We start from the raw sequence: 20,879 nt of genomic DNA on the forward strand, positions 1-20,879 counted from the left end.
CAATATATATCAACAAATGCGGATTAGCTTAACTACCAAGTACACCAAACGTCAAAATCCCTTGTAGGTACCTCTTACAGTATCCTTGCAAATATATAATGAGGCTCTTTAACTCTGACTTTTGTATACCTGAGTAGATAGATGAGATATCAGATATCATACATTAGGCTAGAGTTCCCGTCGTGGCCTAGGTAGGCAAAAGGCAAGATGGTTAGATCGGCAAGTCAAACAAATAAAATTTTCAACTATTAAGCATGAGTGAAAACTATTAAGAAATATATGTTAATACCAAGTTGCAAATCATAGGTAGCGAATGCATTAAAATAGTATAGAATCGTATAAGATTACTAATCTCGACTCCTGAGCGAAGTTAACTAATAGGTACCTGTCTATCAATCGAAAGATTCCATGTCAGTTAGAATTCCCGAAGAACATGACGTTTAAAGTTTAAGACGTGGGGGAATATCGATAAGGTACATACCTATGTACCTGATATAAGCGGGACTAAGGTAAGTGCAAACCATCCCGTAAGCGGGTAAATGCATCGACGATCAGTGGATCCCATATTGAATTTCCGCCCTTCCCCATGTTTTCTTTTTTTTACGTCTTTGCGTTCGCACGCGCATCCACCCATTTGACCAACTAACTGCACCGCATCTCACGAAGATTCGCCGGACATCCGCCGACAACTTGCCGCCGTTAGTCCTTTTCAACCGTTTGCCTAAGACCCGGACTATCTTATTTTAGATGGCATCATACCCAGAACCTTCCGAGCCTGCTGAACCAGGTACGGTTCCTCAACCAACCACCCCGTCGCATCATCACCACCACCACCAACAACTTCAAGACTATGATGGCCTTCAGTCACCTATACCTGCTACTACAGTCGCCCATCATGGACTTCAAGTCTTGCAAGCTGCATCTGCAGCCTCTACCGTTCCTGATCCCGCCGACTTAGCTCAGCAGTATGCGCAGTCTGCTACCTTGCAGATGGATGGTGCATCATTCTCTCCTCCTCTCGTGACGACGACTACGACGCCTATGTCTGTGACGACGCCTACTACGCAGAAGGTAACCCGACTTCGACGAGCTTGCGATATGTGTAGTCAACGTAAAGTGAAAGTATGTAATTCGTCCCCCTTTCTTACCTTTCTTACCTATCTCCCCTATCTCCCCTGCCTATCTACTTCGTTCAATAATTTAACAATCGTTCGAATCTAGTGCGACGAAAGTGGACCGCCCTGCAAACCATGCTCCGACCTTCAGGTTGAGTGTACCTTCAATAGAGCGATGAAGCGACGTGGTCCGCCTAATAAACATGCCGAAGCGGCGAGGGCTGCGAAACGATCTCGGAGTAACGATATCTCACCAGCTCCTCATCACGCCGCCGAAACGTTGGTTTCTATCGCAACTCACAACCCCCCTGTCGGTCTAGATGCCGAGATTATTGCGCCGTGGCCCATCCTAGAGCTTCTCGTTGACGACTTTTTCACTTATATACATCCTTTAATGCCCTTCCCGCATCAGCCGTCTTTTCGTGCCGCTTTTACCAATCGTATGGATAGGTCTAGCGGCGAATTCTTAGCGTTGCTAGCTAGTATGGTAGGTGTGTTGGTGGCATCTTTTCCTCGAAGTGCAAGATCGCACCTCAAAGCCCAACACAGTACTGGGCTCTTCCCCTCGGCCATTGCCATGATTGACCACTGCCGAACCATCGCGTTAGAAGCCCGAGGTTCTCATTTTATGATGAAAAATGAGATGAGCCCGGACGATGCCGCTACTAGTTATTTCTTAGGGATTGCTTGTGCGCATACGCTCCAATGGAGAATGTGTAAACGCTTCCTAACCGAGACCATGACATTCTGCAGAGAGCTTGCCGCCCGTCGGCAAAGAGCTATAACCACTGCTGAAGCATTTATACCTAGTCTTACCACAACACTTAACGCTTCGCCTAATAAACCTATCGACCATATCAAGGATCAAATTGGCAAGCGCATCTTCTGGGTTATGGTCGCTGGCGTCAGGTAGGATATCTTTCTGTCACAGTGCTATACCATTGGCCTAACTAATTATAATGCAGATCCATGACCCAATTAGGAGTATCAATCAATGAAATACCATTACCTCCCCCTACTTCTCAGGAGCCTTATCCTGAGCAGCCCGTAGAAGTCGACGATGAATATATATTCTCGGAACAGATACTACCCCAGCCGGAGGATACTCTCTCCCTAATCACAGGATTCAATCGCAACATTCGTGTGTACATGACCATGAATGAACTTGTCGGAGTCGATATGTGCTATGGAATCAACTTCTTCGACTGGACTGCGCAGAAGAATATCCTTAGCAATGGGCTTGCCAGTGCGAAGCAGTCTGCCGAGGACCTTCCGCCTGAGCTTCAGGTAAAAGCAGATAACCTTCAGCATCTTCAAAATCACACTTTGGGGTTTGACGACTGGGACTTGGAGTATTATCCACCTGCTATTCCTACTACACAACCGGCGAATGACCTGCGACGCGTGCTTGCAGAGCAACCTTTGCGCCGGCGTCACCTTCAATTCGAAATTCAGAAGGCAAATATACAGATGTCACAGTTAGCCACTCGCTCGTACTTCGTAGAACGATACCTTAACCTCCGAAATGCGCGCCGGGCGGATCCCAATTTTGCAGAAAGGTCAAAAACGGAGGATAAAGACGACCGAGACGACATGATGGAGAACGAGCGGGAAATTATCGTCCAGAATCTCGTCACTGTGCTAACATCCATCAGTCAACGTAACATGGAGCCGAATGGATGCTCGCTTATCAACAAGATTCGACAGGTTGCCAGCACACTCCTAGATATCAATGCGGAAGGCAAGGAGCTCGCAGTGGCTAAGGCACAGGAATATCTCAACGGCTTCTTAGATATACTTATGAAGTTAGAGAAGATGGGAGCTTCCCCTCGTGCCGAGACAATGACAGCTCAGGACGAGGAAGAGGAATTGCGGAATTGGTCTAGTCTAAAGGAATATCAACATCGGTTCATGTCGAGTGGTGGATTCCTTGGGGACGGTTACTAGTGAGTGGATGCGTTACCCTACCATAATTCACTTCAGCTTTTTCTCTTAGGCGGCCGTGTATATAGCTATTAATATCGGCTAAGCTCATTACTAAGGAGTAATTGCTTAGTTAGCAGTATACCGTAATGATTTACAGGTCAATGAAGGAAGTCAAACTCATCCGTTAAATTCGTATTCTCCTCTGTGGTATTTAGAAATGCACGTATGGCTGATATCATCATCACCTCATGGGACGTGTAGAACCATAGATACGATTAACATGGAATGATCGTTAATGAGCCAATCGCAATTCAATTTTAACCAAATAAGGGTCCAACGGAGTTATGCATTAGGTATTTGGTTGAAGCACTGAATAACCCTGATGACCATTTACTAAACCACAACTAATTAAATATTTTATGATGTCTAGCACTTGCGAATATCTTCATTTTCAATAATATCTTACCCATGTCTTACCATTGTCGCGATTCGCTTAAACTGTGCAAAAACACTGGGTTTGTATTCTCGTCGTCATAGATAGGTAAAAAAAATAGCGGCGAAATAGCAAACGAAAATACGTACCGAGGCTAATTCTTCTTATACGTCACTATCATGATGTATTCCGTTCCACGAAGTTATTAGGTAGTTTGTAGTCCCGTAATTACTTATCTATTTCGTCATACTATTAATACCGGGTTCTTGAGCCTGCTTCTCACATGTTGGCATTCTTTATTTTATTCAGTATAAGTATTAGACAATGCATCTCTTTCTCAACTGCATTTTTCTAGTTAGTCTAGAAATACGTTTATTGGTCAGTTCGATTTAAGCATTACGGTATTGCCGAGAGTAATTTACCTATTTTAATTCAAGAAAAAGCTACCAAGATGCCTTATCCCGACGAGTTTGAAGGTTTTATGATTACCGAGCTGGGTAAATATAAAGACTTTAAAAGACAATCTGTAAGTTATTTCATGTACGAGCAATTTCTCAAACTGTGACTCTAACTTGATCCCTTAGTTTAAACCTAAGGTCTTCGGCGACAATGATATTGATATCAAGATTGAGTGCTGCGGTGTATGTGGCTCAGATGTACACACAGTAACTGGTGGATGGGGCGAAGCCCCGACTCCCATATGTGTCGGCCATGAGGTCGTAGGCAAGGCGGTTAAAGTCGGACCCAAGGTAAAAGACGTAAAAGTTGGCGATCGTGTCGGTGTTGGCGCTCAGGTCTGGTCGTGCTTGAAGTGCGTGCAGTGCAAGAACGATAACGAGAACTACTGCCCGAGTCAAGTTGGTAAGTAAAACGTCGCCTACATAATAGAGACGAATATAATATTTACATCAAGATAGATACATATGGCGCCCCTTACCCGAAAGAAGCTGATCCGAACGAGACGATCAGCCAGGGAGGCTATTCGTCACATATCCGCGCGCACGAGTATTTCGTCTTCCCGATTCCCGACGCCATCCCATCGCATTTTGCCGCACCCATGCTTTGCGCCGGGTTAACGGTATGGTCTCCCCTAGTGCGAGCAGGCACAGGCCCAGGCAAAAAGGTTGCGATAGTCGGGCTCGGAGGACTAGGCCACTTTGCAGTGATGTGGGCTAGCGCGCTAGGCGCCGAAGTGACGGTGATATCACACTCGCCGCACAAGAAAGACGACGCGCTGAAGCTCGGGGCGAAGCACTTCGTCTGCAGCGGGGACAAGGACTGGGAGAAGCCGCTGGCGTTCACGTTCGACTTCGTGCTCAACTCGGCGGACATGACGAACAAGTTCGACCTCAACGCGTACCAGTCCATCCTCAAGGTCGGGTGCCAGTTCCATCAGGTCGGGCTGCCCGACGAGCCGCTGCAGAACGTGACGCCCAAGATCTTCATGGCGAACGGCTCGAGCATGGGTGCCAGCCACATCGGGTCCCGCCCCGAGTGTCTCGAGATGCTGAAGCTGGCGGCGGAGAAGAAGCTCTTCCCTATGGTCGAGACGATACCGGTGTCGGAGAAGGGCTGCGCGGAGGCGATCGAGAGGGTTAATAAGAATGACGTGCGCTACCGGTTTACTCTGGTCGACTACGATAAGGCTTTTGGGAATTGAGCGTCTTTCGTTGAGATGAGGTATCTGGGTTAGGTATATTGTCTAGTTAATGGGTTATAGCTGGTATGGATTTTTATTTTTTATATGATGGATATATGATAGAGACTTGGCTAGTCAACTCTGTAAGATAATGATTAAAATGTATATTTCGCTATTTGAACCCCCCGTGTTGGAGTTGATGTTCAGGTTCTTCAGAATAGTAGTACTCCTCGAAGCATTGTCTTATACTACAAAAAGGGACTGACTCGCGACTCCTATTATAGCAACTTGGGAATGCTCTTAATAAAGTATGTGTTTCTGACTACATCTCTATATCGACTCTGCATTTCTTGATGTTGTCATTACTTCATGGAGATGACTGTTAAATAGTTTCTTAAGCAATACGAAAATGACAGGAATATAGAAGTCATCTAAGCCGTATTAAAAGACGATGCTTAAATACATATGAAATGCGGCTAAGCCCTCATTTTAGGCACCTATTTTAAGAGGTATCTGTGGCGGTGCGAATGTTTCAAAAGCCGTTGTGGCAAGGATAAGCACTAAAATTGGATTAGAGTGGAACCTGCAGTGCCTATCTAAGCTGCTAAGCTGCGCAACAAAATCGATGCACCAATTTAATTCAATGCACTTTTTCGTCAATCTGTAATCTGTTCAATCAATGAACCGGTTTGAAATGTTTAGACCTTACCAAAAGGTAAATTTGATTAAGTAGAGAGTGGCTCACATAACCATTGTGAATTACTTAACTCTACTAATCTTCGAATGTGTACTTTTTGTATTCTTTATTATTTTATTATTTTTTATTCTAGTTTTTACAACGACAAAGTCCTTTAAGTACCGACTAAGAGGAAGAAACCTTAGATCGGTCGAAAGTGGAAGATCGAACCGAGTTCACCTGCCTTTCAGTACCTATTCAGATCCTTACCGGGACCCCTAGTGAGCCTAGCGAGTCTAGTTACCGCTACGTTTAATCAATTTGTCAAGGGATAATTTCGGGTCCTCCATCACAGAAAATCTCCCCCCCAGCACCCCGTGGCTTGGGGGCGTCGCTATTGATTAACGCCAGATCCACCTTTAAGTCAGCCTCCTGCTACTATTGTACACCAGGGATCGTGAGTAAAGGAGTCAAGGAAAAAAAAAATAGTTTCGCGAGAACATCCCCGTTCGTAAACATCGGTGCTTACCCGTTTCAACCTTAAGCACCAACAACAATTCTTTAACTACCGAGATTAATACTTTCTAGCACGATACTCGGTATATTTTACGATCGATTATCTCACGCGACAATTTCAACTACACCTATAATCACAACGAAACTATTTCATAATATCGAAAGAGAGCAAGGTTCTATAATAATATGTCATCGGGATTGACGAGACGTCGCGGAGCTGGCGGTGGTACCGCCACCGATGATAGCAATGGAATCAATCGGTCCAACTCTTCTTCAAATGTGCGCGATAGCGCCCCTGAAACAAGTTACGAGAATAGCGAGAACGGTCACAAAATTGCATTCGATCCGCGCGACATTAGCGAAAGTGCCGAGCGCAGCAAACAACCTAAACTGACATTGATGGAAGAGATTATATTGTTGGGACTTAAAGATAAGCAGGTATGATGAATCCCAGTTAAATATCTCTCTTGGACAAGTCTAGGACGTGCTATGATGCTGATGGAGATTAAATAGGGCTACCTCTCGTTTTGGAATGATAATATCAGCTATGCATTACGTGGTTGTATCGTCCTCGAACTGGCCTTTCGTGGCCGCATTAGCATGCAAAAGGATCCCTCTAGGCGGCGATTCCCCCTCGCGGACCGAGCAATCGAAGTCATCGACGACACGCTTACCGGCGAGGTACTACTAGACGAAGCTCTAAAGATGATGAAGCAGAGCGAGAAGATGAGCGTGAGCTCGTGGATCGACTTGATGAGCGGTATGCTATGGCCCCCGCGCAGCCTATTATATATTGTCGGCTTGCTGACCACGACTATTTACGAACAGGCGAAACCTGGAACCTCATGAAGATCGGTTATCAACTAAAGCAAGTTCGCGAGCGACTATGCAAGGGCCTCGTCGATAAAGGCATCCTACGTACCGAGAAGCGCAACTTCTTGCTCTTCGACATGGCAACTCATCCCGTGGCCGACGGCGGCGCGAAAGACGAGATCCGACGGCGCGTTAGAAACGTTCTGACCCAGCGAACTGTCGTTTTGCCTGCGTCCCAATTCCTACCCGAGAACCTCGAGTTCCGTTATATCCGAACCATCTCTATGGTTTGCGCCGCATACGCTGCTAACGTCTTGGAGAATGCCTTAAGCACGCTGGGCCACGAGGCTCGGGAGAGGGCTTTTACGCAGACCGACGAGCTGCTCGCTGAGTATTCGCAGTGGCCGTTTGGCAGGAAGACTGGCTCTACCGGCATTGGAGCCAACCTACCGCAGGTCATATCCGAGGTAAGCTCGTTTCTTTCTCCTTGAGGATACACTCGAGAAAATAGCTGGTATGCTAACTATATTTTCTTTTCTAGGAAATCAATAATGGTAAAGACAAAGAGCTTCAGCTTGAGGTTGTTGCTGCCTGTTTGAGCGTCTTTACCCGCCTCGATTCGCTTCTATAGACATTGGGTTCGCCCATATTAATCCTTCTACTTTTACGAAACACGATACGACCAGCATCCAACCTCGTCAGCCTCACTCCCTGCCCTCCTGACACAAACCAACTCCCAACCCGGCATTGCTCCAACAGTGTTGACACGGTCGAGGGCGCTCTTCTGGATTAGAAAAAGGGGTGAGATTTAGGAACGTTTGCCACAGTGACTATGGAACTGGACTGCGAATGACACGGAAGAAAGGGGGAGAGGAGCACACTCGGATGTGCTACTCCTCGCTAGGATTCAGATAGGAATCCCATGAGGGAAGAAAACGGGGGGAGAGAGGGAGAGGAGAGCCAGACAATTACGGTACAGGCAAGGAATGGGTCATGTCATTTTTTCTCGACGGTGTTATGTTGTAATAGTCTAAAAATCATGGATTTCTTCTTTGCCCTCGGCGTTGGTCCCTTACGCTTTGCTTGTAAGTCGTTTTTTTTTTTGCGGGACGTCGTGATTATCTATATATATATACCGTCCTTTTCTATCAATATCTTTTTTTTTATCACGTAACTAGAGCTTAGTATATTACGACCTCCGAGTACATATTTGCTTCATTACATCATTACATATCATATTAGCTAACTTCTTCGCACGTACTCTTCCCGCATACTTAGCCCTCCTTTTTTTTTCGCTTTTTTTTTGTTGCTTCATTTTGCATCTATTTGCCCTTTCGCAAACGCTCTTTCCACCCGCCCTTCTCGTATAGCCATATCGCTTCTATAGCAAACACTCTTGCGCTACGGTGTCCTCTACCCTCCTCGGTTCCCGCCTCCTCATATAAGCTGCGCATGACGGCGCCATCCTCCACATCCGCCCATATGCCTTGAGCGACGGCGGCGTCTGCCCCGCCAAACTCGCCGCGCCCGAGCCGGTACAGAATGCGACCGAGAGTCTGGTACGCAACACACCTCTGGCCCGGAACGGCGCTGCGGCATAGGCGCGCTAGCTCGCGCACCGTGTACCCCGCGGCCTCTGGCGCCTCGCCGTGGTGGTGCAGGCCCTTGGTCACGGGGACGGCGCGCGCGATCCGCGGCGGGAGTAACGAGCCCCGGAAGTCGAAGCGCAGCACGGAGACGGGGAGGGAGTCCTGCTGTGGATGGTACGGGCTGTCGTAGTCGGCGGGCGAGTTGGGCGTCGGCACGGGCGCCATCCAGGCTAGTTTCGAGGGGTCCGCGGGCAGGCTTGGGAAGTACTTCTCGTGGAGCTTTTGGAGGAAGTCGGGGTCGTGCGGGTCGAGGTCTCCGGGTTGAGGGGGCTGCGGCCAGTGCGGCTTGGTTGGTGCTTGTTCGGGGTCGATAGGGTTGGGTTGTTCTGCGGGCTCTGCCGAAGGGGGATTCTGTGCGGCGGTGTTATCGGAAGAGACTTGTGAGGCGGGTGTTGGTTTTGTCTCCGGAATTGCTTTCGCTTCTTCCTCTTCCTCGTCTGCTACTGAGGCCCATCGTACATGTTTAGAACCGGCCGTAGTAGCTGGTTCTGTCTCGGTCTGCTCTGAGGGTTTCTCATCGGGTTTATTACTATTTGATTGAGCGGATGTATCTTCTACCAATATCTCAGGAGGATCTTGCGTCGGCTTTGCATCTGAGGAGGTATCCTGGGAGGTAGAATTAGGAGGAGGATCGAAAGGTGAGGGCCCAGTGGATTCGTCCAAGTTGGCGCGTTTGAGTAGCATTTCGAGTATAGAGGGATCCAGACCATTGAAAAGCTCTTGTCTAGCCGCCTCTATCTCTTCTGGTGACATGGATGCTATTCTATCATTGTTTTCGCGATCTATACTGTCCTGTTCGTTCAACTTGGGATCATCTCTTGGTCGCGTTGTCTGTTGCGCATCTTGACTTGGTGGGGAAAGAGGTTCTTTCGATCCTGTCGTGTAAACTTTTGGTGTCTCTCCTTTTGGCTTGTCTCCTTCTGGCTTTGCGGCCTGTCGCTTTTGCTTGAAGGCTGAGATCCGAGTTCGCTTCTTATGTTCGGGGAACCCGGTTGTAGTCGATTTAACCTGATGGAAGCTTGGAGCTGTCGGTTCAGTCACCTCCTTCTCCTGAACATCCGTAATCAGGAAGTTCATGGCTGCTGGTAGTGCCCTTTGACGGCTTGGTTGGGAGAATAACGGAAAATGACTTAAAAAGGATATTTGTTTGCGACAAGTCTATAGAGGGTTAGAATCATATTTTTTTTAATTGATGCGTTGACGTAACAGCCACTCAGCCCCACTAAGTTTAGTTCCTATCCTTGTGGCTGGTACATTTACTAGCTGCATGGATAGTGCAGCGCTAGTGCTGTGATATCCAACTTGGAAATTCCAGAAGGAGGACGCGCCAACTACCGCTTAGCGGGCCAATGAGACGTCATCGGCCCGCGTTTCATTACAACTGGTCCGGAATTTGGGCTGAAACTTAAAAAAAGGTACGTACTTGTCGGTTATGAATTGAAGCTTTATTCTTGACAGGTATGTACAAGTACTTGAGTTATTATAGTGAGTTTGGTTTAAGAATTGATAACTAGTTACTTTTAATACATTCTTTCCAAACTTTGGTCTGTTTGTTTGTTTGTTCGTCATATCCGGTTGGGAGATTTATACATATTAAGATGATACGACTATTGAAGCGACCAACTTATGATTATAGTATTCATACGATTAATGATAGTAATGCTTAGCTGAACTTAATAATTATGTGAGTCATGAATACATATGCTAGAAAGAAGAAAAGAGCTACGCGCTCTTTGAGGAAATTATAACCTACGCATTTGTTTTATACAATGTAAATAATGCAGCGCAACCCCCACCTACAAGTAAGCAGGATGTTCAATGTTATTTAGTGGAGATGTTGCTTGAAACAGTTAAATAAGTATTATGCTACTTTATTTATATGGTGAAATACAAACCCGTTAGAAGATTCTAGCTTAATCTTTGCCTGAATAGGTAATTTTAGATAAAAAAAGTCTTCTCAAAAACACGAGACATGTATTTTACCATATTATTTCGAGTATTCCGATACTTCCCTTTTTTAAGTAACATCTCCACTAAATAACATTGAACATCCTGCCTACTTGTAAGTATAGTCGTATGTGATAATTATTATACATACAAGGGGCAGAAAAAGAAAAGAAAGTATATACTTACCAAACTTTATTAAGTTCTTTCATTAAGTATATTATAAAAGCCACCAGCCCCGTTTGATAATTTCATAAGCATAAATGACAATTAGAAAATTCTCATGTAACAATATGCAAGTATGTCCTTTATAAAATAGGTACAAGTATGCGCAGTCTAATAATAGGCGTGATGCACGTTTTTTCTAATCCCTGCTCAGTATGTCTATCTTAGTAAGCGGCATTTTGCATTGTCTATGACCTAATAGGACCTTATAGGCCCTTGTCATTGTCGCGGCTATCTTGCGTTAAGCGTTGTAGTGGGTCCTGTGAGACGTTGAGAACTGAAACATAGGTACGTACCCCGCGGTATCTCTTCAATCCGCAGTTCGGCGGAGAGGACTGGAGGCTCAAGCTGCATGAAATTGAGCAGTTCCCCACTCGCCCTGCCTTTTTTAAGTTTGCCGACTGCTCGGCTCATCCAACCCGGGTCCTACCCATTCAAGGAAAGTACACTTCTGCAACTGTACCTGACCACTATCCTTTAAGTTACTTCAATGCTTCAGGTGAGACTTCCCATATTAATGATAACAGGTGATACTTCCCTGACTATGCTATCTATTGTATAGGAGGTATACCTACCTAAGGTATACATTTAATGACGGAGCATTTAATAATATCGGCCGATGAAACCCCATACAACTTCCATACCTTAACGAACAATTCCCGTCGGGTACAGTATTCAACCCAGTGCCAACAAAGATATAGGTACTTACCTCCTAAAGTAACCTTGAAGTAACTGATTTTCCGTATACGATGTATGATTCCATGTACCTTGAAAGCCTAGCCCAGCCACGCCTGGAACTTTTAGCTTGTCCATATCTAACGTAAGTATCTCAAATGGCTATGCGATCCGATCCTTCACTACCTAACATTACCTTACCTACTCTCATCCGGTTGCCTTTTCTAGCTAAGGTTCCAGTGTACCGAAAACCTCTCCCTGGTGGGTTGCTTCTTATTTTATGTGTTTACTTACTTATTACCTATCAAGAATACATCCTTAAAGGGCCGAACCTAGGGACACCTCATCAATATGAACTGTCATACGCCCCTCCTTGTTTTTCCCTTTTTTGTCTTTTTTTTTTTTGCCCTTTTCTCGTTGATTCTCTCTAACACATAGGTAATACACTACTTACTTTACTACACTACCTACACTACATTACCTTTAGGTAACTTACATAGGAGGTAATTAGTACATGCTACAATCAATTATCAAGGCCCCATCGTCATCTTTAAGCTTAGGCCAAGTCACCCACCCCCCCGTCGGATGACAATTCGCGATCTGATGCCTATGCGCCTAATGTATTCTTCCCTCCCCTTCCCCCCCCCAATTGTTACGGTTCCCCTTGAATTCCCAGTTGTTCCAATGACACCCCCAGGCTTACCTAGTTCCGATCTTCTAATTCGATTTTTTTAATAATAAAATTTCCCACGCAACTTTCATTTCTAGCTAGTTAGCCAGGCCCCGATTTTTCTCGCCTTGTTGGAGAATACATAATTCCCAATTCCAAAAAAAAATAGTAGCCATCCCCATCCCTCCCGCAATCTTCCAAAAACTCGCAATTCTCCCCCCTTCTCCCCTACTTTTTCTTCACAACAAAGATGATGTCCAAAAGATAATTTCATCTACATCCATCACTTTATCGCGACTTTTCATTCTCTTATTTACGTCATCTTGTGCATCTAAATTTAGTGCACATTACCTGATAAGTTTCAGGGTCTACTATCTACATAATTACCACTTTTTTCAAGTGCAAAGTTCGGTTCACCGAGCTACTTGCGCAACCTCTGCGCGATCTTCGTGAAGTTATTCAGACCCGGACTCTAGCTCCTACGGCGCACCGACCACACGATTTTGAGGTCACGTTACTCGATAGTATGTACTCTGGTACAACAACACTCCACTAAGACCTTACCACTTACCATTTTTGAACCAATAGTCAATCTGGTACAGTCGTTTTCGCGTACCTGCTTTACAACCTTAGCTATAGCTGGACCCACGTGCGTCTATTCGCCTATTCGTCTATTCAATAACGGTCATCAACGCTATACCTCATAGCATTATTGCGAACCTGTAAAAGACGTTATCATTGGCCAATGCGCACTTGATATCAAAAAGGAAGTTTATACAATTGCGATTTTATTTCCACAACTACACCTTTAACTATTCACACGTACAACTTATCAGATAATTACGGTTTATTTGTTCTGAAAAGCCTTTATTTGATCGGGTTTATTTATTCATCAAAAAAACAAATCTGTCGGTGCATCATCCTTAGCTCTAATTCATCAAGTATAGTTTTATCAATATTTGGTGTCTTAGATCGGGAATTTGTCTATAGATTCGCCAGGATGGCTGGGGGTTCTGCCAATGCCCCGGCTCGATTTAGTTCTTCGCCGGAACTGTCTGATCCCCCTTCTATGTTATCGGGACCTGGATCAACAAACGGAGAAAACAGAGCAAAAAATGGAGAACTGGATGAAATTGTGGTAGATCCTACTACTATTAGATATGATGGATCGGGTCAGCCCATGTTAACCAAAGATGGATTACCTAGGAGAAAGCCTGGGCCGAAACCTGGGACGAGGATCAACAAGCGACATAGTGCCAATCCCGAGGAAGGGGAGAAGGTTAAACGAGTGCGGAAGCAAAAGGACCCTAACGCACCGACTGTCTCGAGAAGACGTAAGGGAGTATCTCTCGAGGGCGAGGCGAGCGAACCAAGATCTCGTGCTGCTAGTGTCAGTGGAGGTGCAAATACTGGAACTACGGTATCACGACAGACCAAGATCACCGAGATAGCTACGACTCAAACCCGGTTAGAACCGCTTCCTCAAAGGGAAGTGAAACGTGATAGCATGCCCGGATCCATGTCCAGTATTCTAAATAATGACTCCGAACCTCTACAATTCCCTCGTCAATCACAGCAATCACCACAACAGCAACATCAACAACTATCACGACCCAGCGCTCCATCACGAACGAGTGGTACTAACTACGATCCAATTCGCTCATCGAATTATGATCCTATAAGGGAGACTATGGTCACACATACCTATTCCAACCCGATGAGCGGATCTCCTCGTGGACCTACCACGACAAATGCCATCAACCGCGCAAGCGCATCGCCTTCGATCGCCAGTCTTGTTGATCCACCTGTACCGAATATTATTTCGCCTGTTCCATCTCATACTTCTTTTGTTCAGAGCACACAATCCCAGCCGCCTTCTCATTCTCAACCGCGTATTCATAAGGAATCCAGCTCGATGCCGGAGTCCCCTAGTCCTTTCCGCAAAGATTTTATACCTCCCCCTGCACCAAAGCTACCCACAACTGAAGCCAAGGAGGGTAAGGAGACAAAAGAGGCTAAGAAGCCTACGTCAACCCTTGCACATGCAATTACCTCCAAAATTGAGATTCGTCCGACGTCTATCACTACGATTGGTGCGGCCGGTACGAAGAAGACATCACCTAAAAACCACAGCACCACATCGTCGTCACCTCGCATCAGCGCCATCAAGGATACGCTCGCTCCCCCTCTTCCAAGCGGACCTGAGCGTTCTATCCTGGATTTCGGTAAAGCGGAACCCGGATCTGAGTTTAATGCTCCATCGATTATCCTTAATATCCCTCTCAACGGAGAAACAAATAAGTACATCAACTTCATGCGAATGGCCGAGGATCAGTATGGCTGGGAAGCCCTTCATCCGCGCCAGGCTGAACTTAAAGCACGCAAGGCCCGCATTGCCGCCGCATCTGCCGCATTAGCCCAGAATGATTCCAGTCGTGAGGGGGATGAGATGTCAGTTGACGAATCAGAGAATGAGGACTCGAATGTCGAAATGGGTGGTACAAGCGGACCCGACAAGGCTGCCGACGACAAGCCCGCGAAGAAGAAGAGGCATTTCAAAGAGGACGAATACGATAAGGACGATGACTTTGTCGATGATTCGGAAATGCTCTGGGAGGAGCAGGCAGCGGCTAGCAGGGACGGCTTCTTCGTCTACTCCGGTCCCTTGATACCGGAGGTTGAGAAGCCTGAATCTGGACGGTACGTACATCCTTTATGTTCAATGGTTTGAGTATACTAATTTAATGCAGTGGCGAGGGTCAACCTAAACGAGGACGTGGATCACGAGGTGGTCGTGGCGGCACTCGTACGGCAACTACAGGCGCAGGACGAGGTCGCGGAGGAGGCCCCGGGTCCCGAGGAGGCGCAGTGAGAAAGCCACGGATGACGAAGGCTGACAAAGCTCAGATGGACCGCGAAAAGGCAGAACGTGAGGCGGCCTTTTTGAAATCGACGAACGGCGGTTCATATAATGTTCTACACCCCGGCAGTCCCCAATTTGCAGGCTTGTAGGCTGAGCCTAGGAGGTCTGACCCAGGAGAAACCCGGTATTGAGTAATAGGGGCAATGTAATATGTACACACGCGACATTGATATGATCGCCAAACAGCGGGCGTGGTCTTTGAAGGATTCACACGCAGGAGCGATGCTAAAGCTACGGTTTGTTTTGATACCACGATGTTCTTGACGCGTGTCAGGGGTTGGGGATTCCGGCGTACGCTTGGTGACTTCGAGGGACTAGATTTGCTTCGGCTCTAGAAGTGTATACATCGTTTTAATTGCATGAATCAATACTGTGGTCTGTGATCTAAATATTGGATTGTGAAATTTATTTTTCGTGTGCCTATCATCTCAGAATGATGAGAGTATTTTGGTAAGGGGGCGTCCCAAATTCTATGTTGGTAACTGACCTTGTTCTTTAGGTCCATGTTGATTGGTCTGATCCGAATCTGCCCCCCCGCCATCTTATTAGTGGATTAGATCCGCCCAGGATGGAAACCCCCGAAGCACGCACAAGGTGGACTCTGGCCTCGAGGCGCGTGCAATATGTCTCCTAGCTTATGGAGGGCTAGGTAGTATAAGTGTTTCGCTTGTAAGCCCTATACGTTATCGGCAGTATACGGCTTTCGCCAAGGCTTGCCCGTATTTATAAGAGAGACGCTCGCCCATCTCTTCTTTCTGACCCCTTTTCTCCTTTTCTTTCCTTCTTGCCCTATTTTTCTTCAATACCTAGGTACCTACCTACCTGGCTTCCTTGCAATCACTTCTACTCAGCTCCTACTCAGGATTATCACTTACTAAGATGGCTTCTTCTCATCCCCTTTCCGCGGCATCCTTGTTTTCGCTAAAGGGCTGGGTCGCTGTTGGTTGGTTTTCACCCCCTTTTTCTGTCTTCCCCTCTTTTACTGATTTTCCACGCAGTGACGGGCGGGGGAACAGGTGTCGGATTGAGTAAGTTTCTAATTTCAATTTCATCCCCCTATTCCTTCGTTTAGCTTTCTGGTCGTCTGACACATACCTCTCTAGTGATCACTCAGGCACTGGCTGCCAATGGAGCCAAAGTCTACATCACCGGGCGCCGCGCAGACGTTCTAGAGACTAGCGCCCGCATCCACGGTTCACCAGAAAGGCTGGGTCCTCTTGGGGGCAGCATCGTTCCTATTACCATGGACATTACGTCGAAGGATAGCGTCAGGGACGTTGTGGCCGAGATCACGCAGAAGGAGGGTTTCGTTAACGTGTAATACCATCGCAACTTCAACGCTTGTTACCTTTCTAACTGCTCTCTCAACAGTCTCGTCAACAACGCGGGAATCTGGGCGGGTCGACCCACGGCGAAAGCAGAAGACGGACCCGAGGCTTTTAGCGAAGCAATACTGGCCGAAAGTAATGAAGACAACTGGCAAAAATGTACAAGACAGTTCCCTCCCAGCCATCGTCAATAACATTAGTCTAATTAGCCATTCGATAGCATTTGATGTCAATTGTACTTCGCAGTACTTCGTCACGGCCGCGTTCCTCCCGCTCCTTGCTAAAGCTGTATCCGGCCCGACCGGAAGAGTGGGAAACGTAATCAATAATAGCTCCGTAGGCGGGATTCTTCGAATGTTAGTATAAACACTCGAGTTACACCGTCAGATGTGAAAATAGGGGCTTCTATACTAACAATCATGGTACTTGCCACAGGTCTCAGAACTGCCAGTTCTCATACAATGTAAAACGCCTCTCTTATATCTGTCCCATTTCTGGGCATAACTGATAAGTAGCAGGCCACCAAAGCAGCGCTGTTACACCTAACGCGCCAGATGGCGTTTGAGTTTAGCCACGAGAAGATCAATGTTCGTGTGAATGGCCTTGCGCTCGGTCAGTATCCATATTTCCACTACCTCTCAGTTAAATCATACTAATATGATAAGGGTACTTCCCATCGGAGATGACGACGGGTGAATCCAACGACGAGAACGAGAGCACAGCTTCGAATGAGCGTTTTGCGCTTTTCATGAAAAGCATGGGCGCTGAGAGGGTCAAGCGCATGGGAACACCGCAGGAGCTTGCGAGTGTAAGTTGATTTATTATCTTCTGTTGTTTGTTGGAACACTCCCTTTTCACCTTGGGATTGAATGCAAGACATGAGTAATGAGTTAAGGTCGCTAATTGATGATCCGTCGGTTTTTAGGTTATCCTTATGCTCGCTACAAATGACTTCGTTTGGGGCACCGTCTCGATTATCGATGGCGGCATGGCACTGACTGTCCCCGGAAATATGTAAATGTATGGTGGCTTACAGTTGCACACGTTACTCATGTTCAGAGCATTCTATAATTATTACTTAGCCAGTTTTTAGATAATTAGGTGCTCAAATATATAAAACTTTTCATTCTGATGTTTCTCATTCCCAAACTAATTGATCAAAATTCGTCTTATTCATAGTATTTACATGAATCTATCTTACAAAGGAAAAGCTAGAGCCTGGTTTAGCTAAGGGAACCGATTAATGTTCTGATACAAGATTTGCATAGCGACATAATCCTGTATAGCCAATATGGCTACTAGGGATAATTCTTAGGGGTGAACCCCCTTTTCGGTGATTCATTCCTAACGACTAAGATACTCAGAGGCTATTCACCGCTTCAGCGTGATCGTAGACAAGAGTCTGCGCTTCTTCGTCGTCTAGGTAAATAGTGAAGCCGTCGTTATGGTTACGACCGTAAGAGTATCCCGAGAAGCCGTATTGCCAGTACATATCGGCCATGCCCTCTTCTAGCATGATCTTCTGCCAGCCTCCTTCGACCTCCAATCTTGTTGCGTTTACGGCAGGAATTCCGTTCTGCTCGCGTACCTCGGGAGTCATCCAGCCGTACTCTTCGTGGACAACCGGTTTATCAGCCTTCTTACCCGCGGCTGCGTGATCACGGATCCATTGGTCGGCCCAGGCGACGGTCTTAGTCCACCAGTCGGGGTAAGTGTGGAACACGCCAAAGTCGATGTTAGGTAGAGCCAAGTTGGCGTCGAAGTCACCGCCGTCAGAGCCATTGTAGGCCCAGTCGTCCGATTCCCGGTTAAAGCCACCTTCCCCACCCCACGTTACTAAGTGGTCTGGGTCTAAGCTCTTGACGAATGTGCTCATCTCATCGATCCATGAGGTCAGCGTGTCTGCCGTGCAGTTGCCACTGACGGGAAGGTTGCGCACGGCATCAGCACCGCAGCGCGGTTCGTTGGCTAGCTCCCAAGCTAGGATAGTCGCGGAGTCTTTATAACGCGTAACAAACTCCTTGATGTATCGTTTGTATGCATCTTTAATTTGAGGTAGCCGGTAGAACTAAACTGTCGTCAGTATTATAGATATATCTCATTGAGTCCGAAGAGTATGTTTCTAACATACATCGTCATGGTACTTTCCACCAAGGTTGATAGTAAAGACATCCATGCCACCGTAGTCGGCCCAGTTATTAGTGAAGGTGACGATAAGTTTGATGCCGACTTTAGTGGCGGCATTGACTACCTTGTCAAATTCGGTGATGTTGACGTTAGAAGTACCATTAGCCCACCACTGAAAAATAGCATTGGTCGCGCCCGCACCCTCGCCACCATACTGTGGCAGGCCTTGAGGGTCATATGTGACATTCTTGTCATTGAAGCCCCAAGTGCGGAATACTTTTAGGCCAGCATCCTTAGCGGCAGCAAGTCCGAGTTCAACATCAGTCGTGTTCTAAAGCTATAATTAGAGTAAGTCTTTCCGGAAAGGAATGTGGGCGACGTACACTATCAAATGGAAAATAGTACGCATTACTCCCGGCAAAGTTGAAGTCTTTCCCATCGAGTTGGAACTTGCCTCCTTTAACGGTGACGAAACCCTCGGGAACAGCTCTACCCTTGGCTTTGCTTAAGGGGCCTGCGTAAACCCCTCCGCTTGCGAGCAGACCGAGCGACAGAAGACTTGACAAAGTGAAGACCATATTGACGATCGAACCACTCAGTATAGGAAACCACACATAGTCATTGTGAACAATCTGATGTTGTCCAGCATAAGGTACTTATGTATTTCGTCAAGGGCCCCTTTCCCCAAATCGGGTATTTCCGTTTTAGGAAAACGGAGGCCCTTAAACCGCGTTGCTAGGATCCCGCTAATTGAGCCTCTTGGTAACATTGACAACCCGCGCCGAACCACTTAGATACTGTCGTTCTATGTTTTCTACGGAGACTACGGCATTTATAGGTTAATACAGCGGTTCGAACATCTGTTTAGAGATTTGGTCCTGGTGTTGGAGACTCGGAAACTGGATCCGTTTGTGGAGAAGTGAGAACATGGCGGGATTATGTGCCCCGAAGCTTTGAACTTGTGATTTCATCATATCACAACTCTAGTATTAACTTATTAGAGGTATGATGATTGCTACAAGCATATAAACTTATACTTGAAAATATAGATTCAACATTTGTATACCTGAGATTCTAGAAAATAGCGATGCAAATGTGTAACCTAGTATGCTTAAGAAAAGGGGCTAAGGTTTTTCAACTAGTTATATTAGGTAACGTAAATCACTAGTCAGCGGCCCACACAAGTCAACGGCCCAACCAAAATATAACCAAAAATCAACATTTTTAAAAATCTATAACTTTACCAACTTTTAGTCAAACTTTCCCAAAATTTAATATGTATTATATAACTATAAAACTAATATATAAAAAAATTGAAAAAAATACTGTTACACTATAATATAAGTTATAAAATTTTGGGACATTTTTAAACCTATTTTTATATTTTTCATTTTTAATTAATTAAAAAAAATAGTATAAAAATAAAGAAAAATATTATTATTATTAAGATTTAAATATATACCTAAATTTAAAATCCGAATTTTAATAGGATTTTTTTAAGTAAAGTGCACGGTTACGCACAGACGTATTTTGTATGTATTTTCGTTGGGCCGCTAACTTGTGTGGGCCGCTGACTAGTGATTTACGTTACTTAAAATATCTTGATATATTACGTACCGAATATATTGCTTGAAATGGGAGATTAGACTAACCTACATATTTGCAACAATTAACTACTATCATATACAAAAGCACATTATAGCAAATACTAGACATAAGTTAAGCACCAAATATATACCTCTATAGATGTCATATGCTGTTTGTCCGTCCTTTTATCGATAAAATATGTAGATCAAGTGGGGCCGATCTTTCATCTCCATAAGTCCGGACTGTCCGGATCTCTATCTTTGCCGTATTAGTGGGGTTATGCATGCTTGAATTAAAAATAGAAGTGCATTCGTAAAAGAAAGGCATATTATCATCTACCATAATGATATCTTGTAATTGCATTATAGATTTATGACATTTGATTGTTTCTTAGTAGAGATATCCTTAATGAAGATTTCATGCTAAGGGATAGCTTCAAGTATTACCTCGTAATACAGTTATCAAATATGATGTAAATAAAACTTAGCTATGATACCTTAGGTAGGTATATTATGTAGTTTAATAAATCATCATCATCGACTTCTATATTTTGAATATCTCCAGATAAATAAATCTTATAAAGCTTGATGACTTGTGGATAGGTAGGATGGTGGATTATTAGATAGGTACATA

At 45.5% G+C, this 20,879-nt stretch overlaps 7 protein-coding genes across 7 annotated transcripts; 5 read left to right on the forward strand and 2 right to left on the reverse strand.

Moving 5' to 3' along the window:
* Positions 1-990: 990 nt before the first annotated feature.
* On the forward strand, positions 991-3,062 carry GL218_08487 (uncharacterized protein; the record flags this gene model as incomplete). Its single annotated transcript, XM_033585291.1, has 3 exons — positions 991-1,122; positions 1,222-2,024; positions 2,081-3,062. The coding sequence occupies 3 exons, from the start codon at positions 991-993 to the stop codon at positions 3,060-3,062; spliced, it is 1,917 nt and encodes a 638-aa protein (XP_033440359.1).
* An 863-nt stretch (positions 3,063-3,925) lies between these two features.
* On the forward strand, positions 3,926-5,134 carry GL218_08488 (NADP-dependent alcohol dehydrogenase 6; the record flags this gene model as incomplete). Its single annotated transcript, XM_033585292.1, has 3 exons — positions 3,926-4,000; positions 4,059-4,335; positions 4,392-5,134. 3 exons carry the CDS (start codon positions 3,926-3,928, stop codon positions 5,132-5,134), a joined length of 1,095 nt encoding a protein of 364 aa, XP_033440360.1.
* A 1,357-nt stretch (positions 5,135-6,491) lies between these two features.
* On the forward strand, positions 6,492-7,749 carry GL218_08489 (Vacuolar protein sorting-associated protein 74; the record flags this gene model as incomplete). The annotated part of the gene is made up of 4 exons (XM_033585293.1): positions 6,492-6,743; positions 6,819-7,065; positions 7,134-7,585; positions 7,660-7,749. The coding sequence occupies 4 exons, from the start codon at positions 6,492-6,494 to the stop codon at positions 7,747-7,749; spliced, it is 1,041 nt and encodes a 346-aa protein (XP_033440361.1).
* A 691-nt stretch (positions 7,750-8,440) lies between these two features.
* Positions 8,441-9,844, reverse strand: GL218_08490 (RNA polymerase II-associated protein RBA50; the record flags this gene model as incomplete). The annotated part of the gene is made up of 1 exon (XM_033585294.1): positions 8,441-9,844. One exon carries the CDS (start codon positions 9,842-9,844, stop codon positions 8,441-8,443), a length of 1,404 nt encoding a protein of 467 aa, XP_033440518.1.
* A 4,154-nt stretch (positions 9,845-13,998) lies between these two features.
* GL218_08491 (Histone promoter control protein 2) lies at positions 13,999-15,153 on the forward strand (the record flags this gene model as incomplete). The annotated part of the gene is made up of 2 exons (XM_033585295.1): positions 13,999-14,981; positions 15,039-15,153. 2 exons carry the CDS (start codon positions 13,999-14,001, stop codon positions 15,151-15,153), a joined length of 1,098 nt encoding a protein of 365 aa, XP_033440517.1.
* Positions 15,154-16,083: 930 nt separating this feature from the next.
* On the forward strand, positions 16,084-17,550 carry GL218_08492 (Rhamnolipids biosynthesis 3-oxoacyl-[acyl-carrier-protein] reductase; the record flags this gene model as incomplete). The annotated part of the gene is made up of 9 exons (XM_033585296.1): positions 16,084-16,147; positions 16,203-16,232; positions 16,308-16,521; positions 16,576-16,691; positions 16,753-16,888; positions 16,968-16,995; positions 17,051-17,144; positions 17,198-17,340; positions 17,458-17,550. The coding sequence occupies 9 exons, from the start codon at positions 16,084-16,086 to the stop codon at positions 17,548-17,550; spliced, it is 918 nt and encodes a 305-aa protein (XP_033440516.1).
* Positions 17,551-17,892: 342 nt separating this feature from the next.
* Positions 17,893-19,237, reverse strand: GL218_08493 (putative mannan endo-1,4-beta-mannosidase C; the record flags this gene model as incomplete). Its single annotated transcript, XM_033585297.1, has 3 exons — positions 17,893-18,600; positions 18,664-18,990; positions 19,043-19,237. 3 exons carry the CDS (start codon positions 19,235-19,237, stop codon positions 17,893-17,895), a joined length of 1,230 nt encoding a protein of 409 aa, XP_033440515.1.
* Positions 19,238-20,879: the final 1,642 nt, after the last annotated feature.

The sequence above is a fragment of the Daldinia childiae genome (assembly GCF_008694065.1).
Source record: "Daldinia childiae strain JS-1345 chromosome Unknown Scaffold13, whole genome shotgun sequence".
Taxonomy (NCBI): domain Eukaryota; kingdom Fungi; phylum Ascomycota; class Sordariomycetes; order Xylariales; family Hypoxylaceae; genus Daldinia; species Daldinia childiae.